The following is a 20,003-nucleotide window of genomic DNA, read 5'->3' as shown; positions in this document are numbered from 1 at the left end:
GGAGCAGAGTTGATGTGCATGTCTAATGCAGATCATTTCTTTTCTGAATTAATTTTTAAAACTCTTTGGGTTTTGACCGTAATAGCAACTTTGAGATATGTCTGTGTATCTTAGGAACTTGTCAGCTCCACGTCTGACTCAGGAACTGTTTCATCTTGCTGAGAGAGGGGGGAGTTTGGGAATGTTGTTAACTTTCCATCACCTTTAACAGGCTACAAAGTGGATGGACATCCGACTGCTAATAATGGGACCATACATGATGTCAAAGTGCATTCCATGTATTTTTGATATGAATAGCAAGTTTAGACTGGAGAACAGGAAATCGTAGTGGGGACAGCAGAGTAACTGTTCTGTAAGAAAACTTTCCTCACTTGTAGCTGGTTTTGTGTGTAACTGGATGGGAAAACTGGAGCAGGTGTGTGTACCAGGGCACAGCATTTCCTTCCCATGGTCTAGGAAGTTGCAGCTGGGACAGAAAGGATGGTCTCTTGTCCAGTGTTACTGAGTAGCCTGAAGGTGACCAGGAAGATGAGAACTCTTTGCCATGAATCCTATCAGTTCTTGTGTGCTTGAGACACATCAGGGCTGGTGACTCTTAGGGAAACATCCCCTGGGCAAAACCAGCCAAGGCAGCACTGCAGTGCTGAGTGAATGTCTGAATGAACTGAACTTGTGAAGTGCTTCTCTGGTTTTCCCTTCCCTGCCCTAGTCCTGGTGGAATAGCTCCACGGTGCAAGTGTATGTTTTCTGTGTCTGAGCATGGAACTTCTCCACTAAGCCTATTACATGTGCCCAAGCTTGCACTTGATTTCCAGTCTTTCTTCCCTGCTCTTGGATTTGCAGGTATTTCCTGAAAGTGTACTTGTTTTACTCGTTACACACAGTTCCACTGGAATTCCAGCTCTAAAAATGCTGGCCATTTTCCCTAATGAAGGATAGGAAAGTGTCAACATCTTTTATAACAGCTGGTGGAGAACCTTAGAAGACTAAACTTTGCAGGCTCTTCCTCACATGATTCACTTCAAATTCCTGTGGTTTCCTCAGGTTCAGGTATTCACCAGAAGCACCCACAGCTCCCACCACTGTTGTTAGTCCGTGTGGGAGCCCCGTGCCCCTGCACAGTTGCCCATGGCCACACACAGGAAATGCAGGGAATGCACCTGCTTCTGTCTTGGAGCCACTTCTCGAGCCTTGGCTCTTCATTGCCTGCAGTTCACACAGGCCAGGGGCTCCTCCTGCTTAAGGGTTTGTCCCCCAGCCCAAATTTGTGTCCTAGCCTGACCCAACTTCTGTGTGGACTTGCTGTGTGGGCAATAACATGCCCAGATTTTATTGGACATGCCCTGTTCTCCAAGGCTGCCTGCAGAGAAGACTTTTCAAAAAGGAGCTGGGAGGTGACTGCCTGACAGGTCTCTACCCAGATGTACCCAAATGTTTCATCCACCAGTCAGTCCAGATGCTGGTGAAAGCCATTCGGCTCCCGTTTGAACTGGGGGCTTTTCAAGTTGTCTCTTGTATTTCATTTCTCCTCTGATTATTACATTTTTATTCATTCTGTCTTGAAAGACTCATGGCCTTTTGTAACTGCATGTCCTTTTTTCCCTTCCGTGAGGACTTCTTTTCCTTAAAAATACGGAATATATTACAGAAGTAAGAGCAGAAAGCTTTCCTTTTGCCCTCAACCAGCTAAGGGCTTGGCAGCTACAGGCTCCAAAGCGGCAGGAATGTGAGGAGAGAAAACATAATGGCAAAGGAAAACAAAGAAGTGACTTTCTATATTGTGAAATGTTGCAAACAGGAATGTTTCATATTTCCCCCGCTGCCAGTGTAAGCATTCAACAACAAATCAATAGTGCCCAGCAGGGAGTGGTTCCCTTCCTTCATTTTAATCTGTACAGCTCATTGTGGCATCAGGAGAGCAGCAGTGCTGGGAGAAGGGAATGATTTCTACCAGGATTGTATTGCAGCTGCCCCACCCTCTTTCCCAAAACAAATTCCTGGGGGTTTTGAGGCTTTAATTTTACTTCTTCGAGAATCAGAACGCAGACATTTGTTATTCTCCCTGGCTGCTCCTGCGCTGCTCCTGCCATGACAATGCTGAGGGCTGTGCTGTTCTCTTGGTTGCTTCACGCTTTATTTTCCAGGGGCTTTGCCATGATGCTACAGCTTCTTGGCACAGGAAGGTTATCATTCCCAGGGCAGAGGAAACAGGAAGGGAAAAAAGTCCCAATATCAGCTTCTGAGTGACAAAGGTCTGTGTTAGAAACCCACCCATTCAATTGCTGCATGGAACAAGGGCAGATTTTCAGGAAAAGAAGCTCCCAGAGGAGTTGGGGTAGGAAATACATTCATTAAAGCTCTCTGCAAAATAGTGGGTGAAGAAATGCATAACATTTCCACTCCATTTTATGCTATGCTGAGCACTTTTTTGACCTTCAAACAGTAGATGGAAATGTGGTGTTGAAAGCATTCATACACACCGGGAGTGCAACTCGATCGTTTCCTCTGCAGTTCTTCATAGGGGAAGAAAAAGCAGGAGAAATATGATGGCGTTACCATATTTGCAGCTGTAGTTGTTTAGAGCTCAGGCAGACTAACATTAACAAATGATGATAATTAGGCTTGATTTGCATATTAAAATTGTCTTAATTAAACACTGATTCAGTAAACGTTTAAAGGCTGTAATCGATCTTTTGCAGGCACTCTTGGTTATTTATATGATCTAATAAAGGCTGGAGGCTTTGTTAATGAGCCCTCTATTTCCTAACTTGTATGTGTCAATGAGATTATTTCACCGACAATTACAGAGCCAGCTGCTGTTAATAACTCACCAACCCCAAGGCTGGAATTCTTTTGTCTGAGGCTCCTTTAGTGGGACCCTGCTGTTTACATTTCCTTGCTGCTCAGACAAGGGCCCATGCCACAGCCCTTCCTTTCCTGGGGAAAATCCTAGGGCAAAGATTTCACGGGGAGATTTTGTGACTGTAAAATCAAGCTGGCAGTGTCCTGTGAGCTGTTTGAATAATGGATCTAATATTTATACAGCGTTGAGCTCAGTCATAATACATTTGGTCCCAGATCTAATCCTGGCAACTCTGACAGGCTGAACTTTGTGAGAAACTTTTTTTAATTTAAGAGGTAATGTAATCATGGCGTAATTTTACAAGAGGCCTCAGAAAAGGCCTCCAGGAGTTTTGCCTCTCTTCAATATCACTGCAATCTTTTGCCAGGATGTGAATATCTTGGGAAAAAGGTGCTAAAACAGGTGAAGAGCTCTTGCTTCTAAGTTGCTAAATGTTGTTATCATCCCTGATAAAAGCATTCTGGGAAAATTTCACGTTGCTTTGGAATGATTTTTTTCAGGTTTTTTTGATTTTTGACAGCTTCTTGCACATGAAGGATTATGTATTTATGTACATATGTATAACTTTTTAATGACACCTGTTTTGTTGTGGGGTATTCCCAGTAAAGATTTTCAGGTTTCAATTCTCTACTCCTGCTTGTTTGAACGTGACATAAATAGTTGCATGCTCTGGTCCCAAGAGTCCAGTCACCAGTTCTGGTGTCAGTATTAATGGATTAAAACTATATTTATTCCTATGTCTTTTCAGTCATTAAGTTTATTGGGGAACATTAATACACTTAACAAAGCTAAACCACTAGAGTATATTTTTAATGATTAAAATAATTATGCTGTGGAGTGACCAATAAACTCTTTAAAGCAGGTAGGATTTTCAAAATTGGTGTTTTGCCTAATTCCATTTGTATCAGGACTGAATACAGGTTTTTACTGGGAGCAGCACTATGATGAAAAATAAAGCTTAGATGTCCAGCAGACTAACTAAGAAATAGAACTACTCCCCTCACTACCCAGACCTTCCAGCAATACTTTCTTTTTTCTCTAGGAAATCCTACTGTTGAAAATGTTGGCATGAATTTGGTTTCAAATACGTACAAAATTCTGAATTTGAAATTGCAGAAGGTTAGGAATATTTTTGATGGGCTTTTACAATCCTTTTTCTCCTTTCACTCAGAATCTGTAGATGGTGTAAGCAGGATCTGGTGTAGAGAATCTGTGGACAGTGTATTCGTAAGAGCTGATTGCAATGTTTTCTCCTCTTCCACAGGTGATTCTTTCATTTTAATTTTGATATCTAAAGACTTTTTAAAAATTACACAGTCACTTTTTTTCTTTTTTTTATTTTTTCTTGCAGTGACTTCTTTTTCCAATGAATAACTTTTCTAGCCAAATAGTCTGGATTCTCTTCTCTGGTTATTCAGGTCAACAGTCCTGTTATCGCCAAAGCAGCATTAGTTGGGAAAAGCAGATCATGGTGAGCAAGTGGTGTGCTTTCCACTTCCATTTAGATCCTGGTTTCTTTGCCAAGCCCCGTTGTTGGGGAGGTCATTCCCTTGCTGTTGGTTAATGGAGAAACAGAGATCAAAGAAGAGCCTGCCTTTGCAGAGCTGATCAGCAGTGTTGGTTGGTGGAGGAGAACTGCAGCCATGTTCTGTTAGGTTTGCCCTTTTTTGTTGTTCTTATTTCGGTATTTTTTGCTGTGCTTCTGCCATTTGAAATCTGACTGAGATGCATTTGGTGTATTGTGACTGCCAGAACAAAATTCACACCGTGAATGCAGCAGGCTTACAAATTTTTATTCCAATAGAAGTAAACCCTCTCCCAATGGCTGTCAGACAAGTAAGAACTTTGATCTTACTGGCTTACTCTTGATTTATGCTGACTCTTTGAAGGGAAGAAATCCTTTAACTTTTTCTTTTTCCTTTTTTTTTTAAACATTTGGGCCAGCTTGTCTTACTTGATAAACATGGTTGTGTATGTACCTGCTTTTGTCTCTATACTGTCTTTTCCAGTTAAAGCCACTTAGTTTTTCCTTTCTGCTGCTATGAAAAAAAATTCCATTGTTCTGATAGGAATTCACAGAAGGCAAAAATTTGGCATTTTGGCCAAAATTTAACTTCAGTTTTTTAGAGCACGAAAGCCCTTCAGACTCATACACAACTTCTCATATTCTCTCTATTCTCATAGATAAGGAGGAAATTATTTCCCACATGTAGTGCTCTCACTTTTTCTTATATATAATTAAATTATGTATTCATTGTTTTATTCTGCCTTCATATAATTTAATTTTCAAAGCCAACAGAAATGATTTTGTATTTTTTCTATGCTTGCGCTACACTCATAACTTTTCCAGTTATATTCCACCAGAAACTTCTGCTCATTTATAATTCATCTTTTTGATCTTTTTTACATTAAAGTAATAGAGCTCGTGGTGTTTAATGTTAGACAGCCCTACCAGGTTCCTGTCATTCAGCCATTGCTGTCCTGAAAACTGCTGCTCTGTTTTGCAAAGCAATGGAATGCCAAGTTAATTGAAACTGCTGCATAGTTCCTGGGTTAATCTGCAACTCACAAGCTCCAGCACATTACTCACAGCAGGATTTCCCTGGCCATCCCTGCCCATGCACTGCTGAGTGTTCCCTCCCTGGAACATTGAAACTCCTGGAGTTATGCAGGATAGGAGGAATGCAGTTATGGAATTTGGCTTTTCTGGTGCTGGCAGGGTGGTGTCTGTTCAGCTGCCTTACGGATCCTTAGGACAACACAGCAGCTTCTGCTAATGAACCCATCTGCTAATACCAACCAGGGCAGTAATACACAGCTCTGCTCTCACTGAAAGAATTTCCATATCTTAGAGGCATTTCTTTTTACTGTTTATTTTCTTGTAGAGGAATGATGGGTCCAGCAAAGGCATTTCTCCCTGCCCTCCCTGGCTGGCCTGTCGGGGCCGTGCAGGTGGGACTGTGCTCGTGTGTGATCTCATCAACTGGAGGTGACATTTCTCTCTTCTCACAGAAGCAGGTACAGGAAAGGATCTGCTTCCCATAAGACCTTTGTTCCTCCTTATGCAGCTGGAAGTTTGATGTCTCTTACAGGAGTTGAGTGAGGAGAGAATCCCACACGGTCATGTCTGTTTAAATACTGCCTGTGGTTACAGTTTTCCGCAGACTGCAGTACAAAAATCCAAGTGTCAGTAAAAGACAAAAAGATAATTCACTTTCATCTCGAGAACAAAGCTGAACAGAGGAGCTTTTTTCAACTTTTTTAATTCATGAAACATTTATCTTTGAGTCAGGTTATATTATGCTGGCAAGAATATAATCTGTCAGCATTTCTACTATAAACTCCTGTTTTTTAGGTTTTTTAGGAGAGCCTTAGAGGTTCACTTTGAACACATTTAGCACACAAGGTCTTGGCCTAGAAACATATTTCATATCCCAGTTAAGACAAATGAATATGCCTGCATCATCAGTGCAAAAGGTATATTAATACTACATTCAGGTGAAAGTTCAGACCTACACAAATGAGGTAATTCAGGGGTATTCCAGAGCAAGGTTAATTAAGTTTTTTTGATATATTTAATAGCAGGTGTTACGAACTGTGAAGTGAAAGGAAGGCTGCACTGTGATGAAAAGCATGGTGTTGGGCTTAGCTGGCAGGCAGAGCTCTCTTTCTAGTTTTTATTACCTACCAGATTTAGAAAAATGCTGCCTCTTGAGTTTTTAATGTTTCACAGTATGAAAGTTGTTATAGAAGTTCATGCATTTTAAAGAGGTTCAAAATTCTTTTTTGTTTCTTTGGGAGGATGTAGTGAGTAAAGTGGTTTTTTTAAAAAAAAAGAGTCTATCAGCTGATGTACTTCCGTTTTGGTGCATCCACCTGCCTCTATGAATTCCCATGTAACAGAGCACACAAATGGTGGCAAGTTAATTTTATTCCCCAGAGAAGGGATTACAAAACATCTTAGTAATGCCCTGGTCTAACATAGAGAAACCTTTTCTGTGTGATTCCTCCCCTCAGGGTCTATTCCAAGCAAGGAGAACAGAAGCAAACTTTGCACTGAAGGTTCTGTGCTCGAGTTTCTTGAGTAAACCCTGTGCTGACAGATGGTAAAACTGTTCTCCAGATTTGCTCAGTGCTCACTGCTCAGACACTGCACTGCTGTGCCCGTGAAGCCTCCGAGTGGAACTGGGAGATGGATGTGGTTCTGCCCTTCTGGGAGTGGAGCCCTCTGGATGGGACAGGATGGGGCAGATGGAGAGCGGCCCTGGCTGCAAGCAAGGCTGGCCTGAGGGTGGACACACAGAGCCTGGGGCTTGCAGGGGACTGCTGGAATGAGTTAATACAGAAACACAGAATATCCTGAGCTAGAAGGGACCCACTGGGATCATCAATCCAGCTCCTGGCCCTGCACAGACACTCCAACAATCCCACCCTGTCCCTGAGAGCATTGTCCAAACACTCCTGAAGCTCTGGCAGCCTTGGGGCCATGACTGTTCTCTGGGGAGCCTGCTCAGTGCCCCAGCACCTGCTGGGGGAACGACCTTCCCCAAATATCCAACCCAAATCTCCCTGGCACAACTTCAGGCCATTCCATTGGGTCCCGTCACTGGTCCCCACAGAGCAGAGATCAGTGTCTGCCCCTCCTCTTCTCCTCACATTGCAGACCCCGATGAGTCTCCCCTCGGTCTCCTCCAGCTGAACAGACCAGGTGCCCTCAGCCACTCCTCACATGGCTTTCCCTCACGGCCCTTCACCATCTTTGTTGCCCTCCTTTGGATGCTTTCTGACAGCTTAATATCTTTCTTATATTGTGGCACCCAAAACTGCCCCCAGCACTCGAGGCGAGGCTGCCCCAGCCCAGAGCAGAGTGGGACAATCCCCTCCCGGGCCTGCCTGGCCATGCTGGGCCTGATCCCCCAGGACAGGGATGTCCCTCCTGGCTCCGGGTCACTGCTGACTCAGATCCAGCTGGCCATGGACCAGGTCCCTTTCTGTGGTGCTGCTTTCCAGCATCTCATTCCCCAGTCTGTCCATACACCCAGGGCTGCCCCATCCCCAGGTGCACTTTCCCTTGTTGAACCTCATAGGGTTGGTGTGGGCTAGGAAAGAGTGGAGACGTCTTGCAAAAGTAGAAGGGGCTCTTTCCTCCAGTTTTTGTGCTTACCCATCACATCCCATGAAAATGAGTTTTCTCTCTCCTAAAAATTACCTTTTTCTCTTGTGAAGGGATCCAAGTCCCTTTTGATGTCTCCATGCACCCACTTCATGGCAATGACACAGGCAATGATTCCCTGCAGCACGGAGGGATGGCAGAGCCACAGCTCTGCTGGATCTGCCACATTCCCTGTGGAGCTCTCCAGTGCTGGCAGACCACGTTGTGAATAAGGCATGGGAATGAGAAGGATGCACACTTTTAGTTTTGCACTTTGCTGTGAAAACGGAAGCCCTTGGACAACTCCAGCAAGGAAGATTGAGAGGAGGGTTAGAGCTTCCCAGTGAGTCTGTAGGCAGAAATCACAGTACACTGAACATTCCTTGCTTTTGGAAAAGTTCAGGTCCAGCCAAGGGAGCTTCTAAAGCATTACACTGTTTGATTTGCTGAGAAAGTTCTAGCTATGTAAGCTCAGAACTTTCATTTTCCCCTAAATACAATTAAACCTTTCATGAAGAACTGTTGGGAGGTTTTGTTTGTTTTTAATAAAGAGAATGAGGTGAACATTTCCACAGCTGAGTGCTTCATGGTTTGAACACTTTTCTTAGTTTAGTCTTTCTGAATGAACATTATTTCTTAGAGTTAATTTCTAAATGAACCAAGAAATTACAAATAAATCTCCTATCTGAACAGTGTTTAGATAAATCTCATACTCAAATGTTGTTGTCTAAACACTCGTATCAAACTCATAAAGATAATTACCTATTGTAACTAGGATATTACACCCAGCTTGATCTAATGGATTTGTTATCTTGATTCTGGACTTGCAAAGTAAGTTTGTTCGTGTCAGATGTTCATGTATAGCAAGGCATTCAAAATCCAGAAAGAAAACCAAAAGAGCAGAGTTTGAGAAACGTGAGTCGCTTCCAAACGACACTCTACCGATTTTGGCTATGTGTTTTCTCCAGAGGTGCTTGCAGTATGGCTTGTTAAGTTTGGGAGTTCTATTTTGTTGCTGCTGAAATGGTAATTAAAATAAGTATAGGAAGATTCAGCTGCTGTCTTACATAAAGGTTGAACTTAATTATTACAATGCAAAGAAGCAAATTAATTATGATTGTCTTTAGCCTGTCTTGTCTTACTCTGCTATTCCTATATCTATGTGGATACACAATAGGGAGGATTTACAGCAGAATCTTGGGGTTTTATCCTGTGAAAGTAGGAACAAAAACATAATTTGAATTTAGAAACCTTGTTTAACTACTTTTGCAGCAGGAGATTACTGTTCACAGATCCATAGCTCCGAAGATCAGGCTGCTTTTCCACAATACCACATTTCATTTTAGCAAAGGAATGTTTTCTCTCTCAGGAGTCTTTTAGGTAGCTCCAGTCCAAGGCAGGCAATTAATGCCTGTGTTCAGTGGAAGGTGAGAGGTTGATAGGCTCCATAGAATAATGCCAGGGTGTTTCTAACCACTGATTCTAATGTTAATTTCTGGATTTCAGACTGGAAAATTATATGTGTGTGTGCATGTGTGAATAATAATTAAAAAACCCCAAAACCTCAGCAGTGCAGAACACTTCATATTTTGTTTTCTTTGAATGTGGCTGTTATCTGTGTGTTTCCTGCAGAGGAAGAATGTATGGTTATTAATGTAATGGGGCAATAGCTCAAGGAGGGAATGGAACTCCGACTTCCTCCATTAATATTTCAGTCAAGATCCAGTTGACAATAATAATGTATTTTCCATGATTTATACTGCTGGAGTGTGACATGCAGTGAGACTGGATAGACCCCAAGGGTTAAAGGTGGGGGAAATGGGCCTTTTTCCAGCTTCAGAGTTCTGCTCTGATGTTTTGTTGCTTCTCCTGCTCTCAGTTCGTGATTGTTCCCTCTGTGAGGGGTGATGGTCAGTGAGACCTTCAGGGTACAGCAAAGGACCGTAATTCTGCCCTAGGAAAAAACTGCCCTAATGTCAATCTCCTTCTTTTTCCCCTGCTCTTTTCCTTGTGGTACAAGTCCCAAATGTTTGCTCTTGCTCAACTTGAACCTTAAAGAAATTAATTGAAATGGCAGATGCACCCAGGTGCTTGTGGGCACCCTGTTCAGTTCCACACTGCATGAAGCACTGGTGGTGCTATAGTGGATTATTTTGTGATTAAAGCTTGAAAAACAGAATGCATGTGCAAAAGTGATTTCATTAACTTACTGCTGAGCTCCTGGTGCTGAAAACTCAGTGCTAACTTGAATTGTGATCCACAGAATATCTATTATTATTTGTTTCTTGCTGGAGCTATTACAGCTCAGCAATAGCTTTCCAGTTTTGTTTTTATGTCTGCAAAACTCAGATTTCCTGGTGTTGGTAAAGAAAACCCGAGCTGTGCATTGAATAAAAATAAAGTGGCAGTTTGAAAATTAAGTTTCGATAGTATTGAGAAACACTTTGCAGAACTATTGCCTTTGTCTCTTTGTCTCACTTTTATTATCATTATTATTACTTTTATTAAAATCCTTTTCAGAGGGCTTATACTGAATTGACTTACGGAGGGAAAGCTGAAAGTTGACGTCCATTTTGTGCAGCATCCATGTGGTTTTCTTTTTTCCACTGGTTTGGTAGAGCATGCATTTTCTGTGTTTGTGGAAAGGTTACTGTGTGTGTATTGGTATCTGAGAGTGTCTGAGGGTAAATACTACACCCAGCTGAGCAGCAGCAGTTTTTTACAAGGGCTACTTTTTACATGCAAAACAGGCACCGACTCTTGGTTTGTTACCATGGGCTGGGCGCAGTCGATATCGCTGCTGGCCCACAAGGTACATCTTATGTCCTTGACATTTTTTCTTGCTAGACTGCTTATGTGTGTTTGGTTATCTTTGTCTCCTATCCTGTTATCTTTATCAAGTTAATTTGCCTGTCAGTCTTAGGGAATTTTGTGTAATCACATTTCTATTCCAGCAGTGAATTTATAATTGAATAGCAATCGTTTAAGTTTTACTTTTATGAGCATTTATTGGTTCATATTTTATTACTTAGAAATCATAGAATCACAGAATTTGCCAAGCTGGAAGGGACCCGTTGGGATCATCAATCCAGCTGCTGGCCCTGTACAGACACCCCAGCACTCCTACCATGTCCCTGAGAAGAGTTTCCAGATACTCCTTGGGCTCTGGCTGCCTTGGGGCCATGCCCATTCCCTGGGGAGCCTGTTGAGTGCCCCAGCACCCTCTGGGGGAAGAACCTTTCTCTGATATCCACCCTATATCTAATATCTAACTTTAAAATATATAGGGGTTTAGAGTGAGTTTTTAGCACTATTTCCCCTTGTAACTCTGTTATAAACTGTGGAGGACTCAAGAACTGTGCTCTGGCAACCTTTTTATGCTTTAAGTGGATGGTGTGCTCTTTAAATATAGAGCTTTTGATAGTTCAGAGCCTTTTTTTTCTCTTGTTGCCTTGCAATCCTTTTATGGGAGTAATACCAATTTCCTAGTGTAGTCACAAGAGCATATGTGGCCTTGGAGCAGAAATTACTTCAACACAGAAGGGTAAATGAAAAATACAATGAGATACAAAATGGCACTTGCCAAAGTTGCCTGCTCCCTTTTTTGGGTGACATTTTTTGGTGACTTTTTTTTTTTAAACAAAATGAATTCTGTGCAGCATTAAGTGCTAGGCTTTATGAGAGATTCGTATTCTAATGCCATATGACCAAGACTGGAAAGAGCCTCCTTGGTCTCCAAGTGTAGGCAAAAGATCACATGCAGGAGAAGGTCATTTATTTCCAGGCTTTTCAAGCAGCTTCTTACAGTAATGAGAATTTTTTTATCCCCACTACTTGGAGTAAGTTTTTGTATCTCAGTGTTTGAGAACTGTCTTCTGCTTTTCCACTGGAATTTATCTGCAGATAATGAATCCCCGTATTTTCCTGCATCAACACTGCTCTTCAGCCTCAATAGCTCCTTTCCCTCCTTGCTCTTAACCCCTGAGATATTTACAACAACAATGTAATCCCCTTCAACTGCTGCTTTGTTGGGCTGAGTTCTCCTAAGTGGTTCAGAGATATAATGTGAACCACAGACCATTATCGAGGACTGTCCCTCCAGAATTACTTTGTGGTCAAAACTCATAAACTACTTTCTGAAAGGGCATGTTGCAAACACTGAGAATATGCTGCTAATGCTGATGATAAAATGTAGGAGGTTTTGTCAGTGAAAAAGAGAATTCAAATTTCTTATGTCAGAGTAGGAGGGATTTTTTTTTTTTTAAATCAGGAAAATAAAAATGGGACTAAGCTGATGATATAAACTCTAAAAGCATGACAGAGGTATGGTTAACCTATGTTAACCCTGCTCCTGCGAGACTGATTCAAGACCAGGATGAGTAGTGGAATTTCAGATTTTGTGTTTGGGTCTTTTCAACTCTCCAGAAAAATGCAACAAACTGTCTTTCAATTGCAGTGTTAATAAAATGCTTTCTTAGAGGGAAAATTTGTTCTTCAGCATAGGATTACACTGCTCAGAGCTGGGCTTCACTTTTAATAGGAAGTATTTTTTAACCCATGAAGCCAGTGGTTGCTATGAAAACAGAGAAGGGCATCTCTTTTAAGTACCCTGTCTTGCCATCCTGAAAAATTCAGGTTTTTTAGCAGGAGATACTGTGGTTGGATGGCTCCTGTACTGGGAGAACAAGCTACGTATCAGTGATGACATCTGACATATGTTGCTGCACTATGTAGGTCAGTTATGGCCTAATGTGGGAGATGACAAAAGATAATTAACTTGGATTTCATGCCTGTGATTCCTTAAGGAAGCCTTTAATGCTGTGTGTGGAGTATCAAGAGACATGTCCTGACTCACTGCCTGAGAGCAAGAGCTCAGTCTTTTGGAAGGAGCAATTACACCTTCTAATTCCAGCCCTCCAGCCAGGGAGATGGCTTTGCCTGGTGATATTTGAATGCACCTTTTCTGGTGGCTATTACGTGAAGTAAGGAGATCCATCCTTAGTAATGGTGAGAAATGTGTTCCTGTTCTAGCAACCAGGAGCTGGCTTTTTAGCACACAATGTGTCTTGATTTTCACACAGCCATAAAATCAAGGTCCTTCTGTTTACACCAAGGCTACAGAATAATTTATATTGCTGTAACGTATTTAAATGCTCTCTTTTTGTTTCATACCTAGGGTCTCCGTGTTTACACGTTCCAGGGTCACGTGCATTCCTGTAATCATGCTACATTCAACAAGAAGGTACGTCCTGCATGTGAATTTTCTCTTTTGTTTCCCCTGTTAACCATCACGTTCCTTGCTCTGGCCTGTTCTGTCCTGCTCCTTGGTGACACAGAGACCTCTGGGGCTGGATTCAAAATCAGTGGTGGCTCAGAGTGTCTCCACCTGCCAGCCAGACCAGAGCTCCAGTGCCTGCCACAATAGAGCTGCCCCCTCCTTGGTTCTCCCTCCTTTGATCAGTGCATGATGTCTAAGCCATTCTCTTCTGTTGGGTTCATTTAGTTACTTTATTTAAATGAAATTTGCTGTTAGGTCTTTTCCCTGGCTTGTTAGTTTATAGTCATTGTCTAAAAGGAATCATTTTGACTGGGATTGGTGACAGACTGCTGTCTGAATGACTGGTAACTTTGGAAGGGGAGGAATTTCTCCTGAATGGTTCTTAGAGGCTGTATGAAATACTCTGAAATGACCCAAGTGTTTGTGATGTATGATTTGTGCAGCTCTCCTGGCCACACTGCTCTTTAAAACTGGTGTGGAAGTGCTGAGGCATGTGCTGGTTTCTGCTGCTGCTAGCAGCCTTTTCTCTCAGAGACCATCTTTCCTGAAAAATAACTTTGTGGTGTTCTTGCTCCCTGTGCTCCCACTGACACTTTCATTACAGGCAGAGCAAGGTACTAATTTTTCCTGCAGGAGATCCTGAATATTCTCTTCTTGCTCAGTATCAGCTGCTGCTTTGCCAACTGCTCTGCCAGCCCTGTGTGTTTGTAGGGCAAACCCCAGGGGCTGGAACAGCAGAAGGTGTGGGATAAGCTGATGTCAGGGAGGGGAATAGGAATTCCCAAGACATCTTAATTCTTTCTTGGCCATGTGCATCTATCTGTATTTGACAGGCACAGCCTGCCTCTCAGTGCTCTGAGACACTGTGGTGGGGAACAAAGAGTATTTAACAGGAGCAAGAGTGGTGAGGGAAATACTGTAGAGATACCACAGCACTGTCTTTAAAGTGGTATTAATTTACAAAGGGCCTCATGTGACCTATAATGATTAACAGGAAGCTGAAAGACCACGTGCTGATAACCTTCCAGATAAGGTTGTTTTGGTAAGGAATATTACAGTTGGCATTAACTCTAGACTAGAATCATTGGTTGACATTCTCAGTGATTGAATTAGTGAAAATGGAAACATTTGGTGCAGCATTGATCAAAATGAGGGAGGAATATAACTTCAGAAGCTGTGATTGCAGTTGTGTAAGTTAACTCTACTACTGAAAAAATTTAAGTAGTGGCCCTGAGTTGTACACATAACAGTTGTCCCACTGGCTGGCTAGCAAAGCAAGTGCTATATTTCAGCCAAATATAGACTTTGAGAACTATTTTTGTACACTCCACTGCTTGCTCACCAAAAAATTAAAGTATTCCACCCTAAGCAAGCTGATTAAGGTGTTTTGAGCATCAATATTTTTGTTAAAAAAAGCATATTTTATGAGGAAAAAATGTTTTTATAGAAACAGTCATATTTTCAACAATACTTTCATGGAAAAGATTTTGCACATTGATCATGGACTGTTTGGACAAAGTTGCAGCATTACTTCCAGAGTGTCCAGCCTAATGGTTATACCTGGTCCAGGAAGTCTGCAATGACAAAACTGAAGGCTGATTGCTGAAAAAACCCTACTTAGATGGGTTTTTTTGTTATATTTTTTTCTATCCTAATGTCATGGATCTGCACATCCCATGCTTTGTGAGAAGTGTTCCCTACAGAGTCGTACTGTGTGGGTGCAGAGCTGTAATGGTGAGAGATCCCAAGGGATTCCCTCTATTTTCTGCTTGGACATAGGTCAGTTTGAGTGGCTCCTACATCACTTCAGTGGGCTTGTGGTAATCCTGTCTCGGGCTGCTTGGTGCCAAAAGGAGTTCAGAAAGAACATGAAATTCTGATTACACAAGAACAAGGAACAAATTTTCTAGTTAGATCAGAATACCAAATATTAAGGGACACTTTTAGGGAAGAGTATTGTGTGAAGAAGAAGCTAAAAAAGAATAATGCATTTATAAAAATTGAATAAATCCTCATTAAGCTCTGTGAAACTGATTAAATCTGAGTTATTTACTACACCATGCTTCTGAAACTGTAGTTAATGGTTTTTTTGTTAAGTGGGCAAGGCTTGAAGCCAGAACTCATTAGTGCTGCGATTCCCTAATTAGCCTATTCTCTATGGAATAGAGCTGCCAGCTTGGCACCTGGAATGTACCCATTTGTTGGGTCCTGCCTTGCTGGGACACAGGAGTCACAGTGCCCTGGAGAAACTTCTGCCCTTGTGATTATGTCAGGACTTAACAGATAATACTTCCAGCAGCATTTAAATCTTGCAGTTTTTCGAGCTGGTTCTCTGCCTGTGGAACATTTGAGAAAATTTGAGCAAAACTCACATAGCTGCTTTTGAATTGAGGACCTAGAAAAATGGATCTTTCTTCCTAAAAGTTATTGTTACCATCCCTTTTAATCCCACATTCCCATAACACAGCAACTTTGTAGAGAAAAATGTTTCAGATATTTATTTTGCACTGGGGTATGGCCCAAACAGCCTTTCAGGTAAGCTCTGTAGCTCCTTTGCAATGGTAAATCACCTATGCTAATGAAGTATAAAGACTACAGATGCTTGGTTGAGTCGTGAATTTAAAGTAGAACAACGTTTGCTCCCTTATGTGTGTGTATATATGCATTTGTGTCCAAATAAAAGTATGCCAAGAGTCTGCCATGCTGTGTTTGTGTCATATCTGCAGGTTTAGGAGTCATTACAGAGGTTAGGAAGTTTCCCTAAAACAAAAAGAAGTATTTTTAGAATTACTGGTTATATTAGGAAAACCTAAAAGACTATAAAAATATGCTTGAGAGCAACTGCCCAGTTTTACCTCCCCAAGCCAAAATGCAAGCAGCATCTAGGTCATTCTTCCATTGATTTACTGAAGGGCAAATAATGTCAGACAGTTTTTAAACAAAAACAAAATTTCAATTTTGTTTACCTCCTCAGCAGTCCAGTTGCATGTCAGCTACCATTTAGCTGGGCCAATAATATTGATATTTGATGTCAGTTCTTATTCATTACTGCACCCAAATGATGCAAAAATCAGATCTCTCAGATGTTTCTATGGATAGCCAGATAAAGCCAGGGATGTCTGACTGCATCTAACAGACACAAACAAGAAAAGAACAGAATACAAAATCAAAAACCTATCTGCTCTTATTGTTATTTATGTATTCTAAGTGTTCACCTCTTTGCATAAACTCAAAGCCAGTTGCTTACAAAGGTTACCCAGTAATATCAAGTGTGTTCAATTATACATGCAAAAGGGCTAATAGGTTCTTCCTCTAGTTTATTTCTGTCTCCATGCATAAGAAATATAATTACAGAACTGAATTACATTTAAAATACAGATTTTATTATCATTACTTAACCATTTCAGGCCATTAAACATTGTTAGAAGTAAAAAAAAATTTGATTCCATCTCTCTGTCGTGGCAAGGAATAAAATCTGTGTCAAAATACCCCCATTTCATTTGTTGGCAAACAGCTCTTTCTGATAATAGGGAAACTCTCTGGAAATTGTGCTGGAATTCACTTCTACATCCATTCTCTGACATAGTCATGTTATTCCCTAGTTTTGGAAGTTTCCTGGAGTGCTCCCTTCCCTTGGCCATCCTCCCTGTGTTACCCACAGACCCTGCAGTTAGCACTGGGCCTGCTTTACACATTATATGCAGACCAGATAACACGTTCTGAGGCTACTCGAGTAGAATTGGGTCAATCCATCTTTATTTTGATCAGTTTGAATATTTTTGCTCTCCAACCCTGATACTCTTAATGTAGAAGTCTGGATAAATATGTCTAGCAGATAGCCTAGAACTAAAAATATTCCTCCAGATCTTACTGTGAGGAAGCTGCAATATGTAGGGACTTATTTAACTGTTGAAGGCCAAGGAAATTCAGGATGCATTGATTTGGAAGGGGGTGGCTCTCCCGAGTTGCTGTATCCCTGTGTCCTTGAGAAAAGAGACAGTCTCACAGCCAAGGCCCTTCAGTGGGATCAAAAAAAAACAAATCCAGGACTGATTTTTAAATGTCACACCTTGTTTGTATCATTCCGTTTCCCATCACCATTTCAGGCTTCCCATCAGAGATCATTTGCAAAGAAAAACTTTGTAATAGGTGTCACACACCTCAATAAGCCAAGGGCAGAGAAAAGCCACGTGCAGCAGATGATGGTGGCTGAGAAACCTTAGGTGTCAGTAAATGCACCAGCTGCTGCTGGAGTTTGCCTCTGCACTCCTAATTCAGACAAAATGCAGTTCCTTCACTCTCTGTTTGTTTTGTCTTCCTGGGTTATTTTTGGATCTAAATCCCAGTTATAATTTCTTCTGGGGAAAAAATCATTAAAAAATCTCTTAGTCTAGCAGTTTGTTTAATCAAGGCACAAGTTGCCTTGGAAAAGTTGGCATTACCTGTTTTTTCTGTTCTCTCTAACATATATAAATACATTATATATAAATAAACATAAACCTGTTTGAAGATTTTGAACCCAATCCTGTCAAGTTTACTAACTCTAAAAATAATCACAGCTCAAGAAAATCCACCTTCTTTTGTTTCAAGCCTTTGCATTATGAGATGTGAGATGAGCTCATTCTGCCACAGGACCTCTCTCCTCCATCCTCAGGGTTTGTATCCCTCTTTTGTTTGGACAACGATCTCAGGCACAGGGTGGGATTTGGGGCTGTCCTGTGCAGGCCAGGAGTTGGACTTTGATGAGCCTTGTGGGTCCCTTCCAACCCAGGATATTCTGGGATTGTATGATGTACCACAGCGTTGATTTTTAGTTCTTTTTCTACAACCCCTTCTGGTGCTCTTTGTTGTCACCATGCAGGGACTCACAGTAAACCATGAAGTATCTTATAAAATTGACTCAAACAAATGTGGGGAAACTTAGATTTTAGAAGACCTTCTTTTGCTCTTCCTCATGGCAGGTTCTAGGAGAGTATTTCAAACCCATCAAGAAATTAATTCAGTACCATCAAGAAATTCAGTAGCTGAAGGGAGCCTGCAGGAAAGATGGAGAGACACAAAAGCCTGGAGTGACAGGACAAGAGGGAATGGCTTCAAACTGACAGTAGGGTTAGACTGGATATTGGGAAGAAATCCACACGATGATGGTAGATGTGGAATGTGGGGTAGGAAGCAAGGCAGGTGTCTGCCATCACGCTGTCTCATTCATTTGTTTTGAACCAGCAGTAAATGAAATATTTAAATATTTAGCTTTTCTAATTGAAGCTTTTAATCAGATTTTGCTCTTGTTTAAATATTTGCATATGATGAAGCTTTGTCTCAACTCTTCATGATAAAAATTTGGGGTAATATACTGACATTTGGATTCAGACCGCTCTGTAGAGCCCAAGAAGAAAAAATGTGACATCATTTTAGATGGCTTTGACATAACTTCAGTTTGAGTAACTTTAAAAGCCCTGTGTATTCTAGGTCAGATTGGCCCTTGAAAGATCCTCAGCAGAAAGTGATAATAACTGACTATACAGTATTTTCTTTTCTGTTTTCAGACTTCCTATTTACAAATATAAACATATTGTTATGTCCGTTTGCTGCTAACTAAAAGAAACAGAGATTATCTCCTTTAATGTGATTTTGTTTGCTTATTTCTGTGTTCTGCAGTGAATGTGACCCTCTGTGTATACAGTACATGAAGCAAGCACTGTTTAGCATGCAGAACCACAAGCACTGTGGAAAACTTTGCCCTTCTTTCTTAGAGGAGAAGAATTAATTTGTGTATCCTATGGAATGAGGATTTTTTTTAAATTGCATCTCCTGGCCCAGAATGCCAGCCTTTCCTGTGGCAGATGTACACCGTGGGTCCAGACCCCTGCATAACTCATTTTTTAACAGCTGTTTCTTAAACTCATCTTTTGCAAAACAAACAAAATCAGAATGCAAAGATCCACCCAGAGTCTTTAAAATGCAGCTTGCCATGTGCAGTACAGTCCAACCTGCCTCTCTTTGTGGCATTTCACGGGAAATTATGTTTTAAAACACATGAGAAAGCAGCACAGCATCCCCACCTTCTACCTTGTGACTCTCTCATGTGACAGTCACGTTTTTGACAAACGGTGAGAGTGTTGCCTGCTCTGCCATTGCTGTCACTGCCTGGACTGGGAACCATTGAGCTGTGAGGCCAGGGTTCTAGACATCACTGCTCGCACTGGGTCTGCTCCCTGCCAGCTCTCCCAGTGCTCCCAGTTCTTTCTGGGCAGGTGTTGGTGGGGGCTCACATTGCATTAGCCTGGACACCTCTTAAAATAGGTGCTATTGGGTTTGCATTGGTTACCAACAGACAGGGAACAGCTCTTCCAGCAATGTTTGTGCAAAGCTGTCTCTTCAAAAGGGCTTAAACTAAACTTGGGTAGAAAAATGGGATTAGTTTACACCAGTGGTTTGTATTTGGTAAGAGGACTCTTGAACCTTTACTGCTTATCAAATCATGGCCAAAGGGAAGCAGCATGCCTAGGACAGTGCTGTATCTGTGGTGCAAAGGATGTGGCTTTATAGAATACCAAGCTGGATTTAAAATGAATTTATGCAAGCATGAAAGTAGAACCAACTTTGGAAAGGCTTCTCTGTTATGAAAATGCAATTAATCTGTGGTTGAATAAATATCACTGTTAGAAGGTACTTGAATATCAGACTGATTTAATCTGAAAATAATTGAG

The 20,003-nt window shown here is 41.5% G+C and overlaps 1 protein-coding gene across 7 annotated transcripts in view; it reads left to right on the top strand.

Annotated features, from left to right (window-relative positions):
• SPAG16 (sperm associated antigen 16) overlaps positions 1–20,003 on the top strand; it is a 381,268-nt gene that overhangs the window by 249,493 nt on the left and 111,772 nt on the right. For all 7 annotated transcript variants that reach the window (XM_069021764.1, XM_069021765.1, XM_069021767.1 and 4 more), the window contains one exon: positions 13,192–13,257. In XM_069021764.1, the coding sequence (XP_068877865.1) occupies positions 13,192–13,257 (66 nt within the window). The remainder of the gene's footprint in view (positions 1–13,191; positions 13,258–20,003) is intronic.

Source organism: Aphelocoma coerulescens, chromosome 7 (assembly GCF_041296385.1).
Source record: "Aphelocoma coerulescens isolate FSJ_1873_10779 chromosome 7, UR_Acoe_1.0, whole genome shotgun sequence".
Classification (NCBI taxonomy): domain Eukaryota; kingdom Metazoa; phylum Chordata; class Aves; order Passeriformes; family Corvidae; genus Aphelocoma; species Aphelocoma coerulescens.
This window is presented reverse-complemented; position numbering and strand designations above follow the sequence as displayed.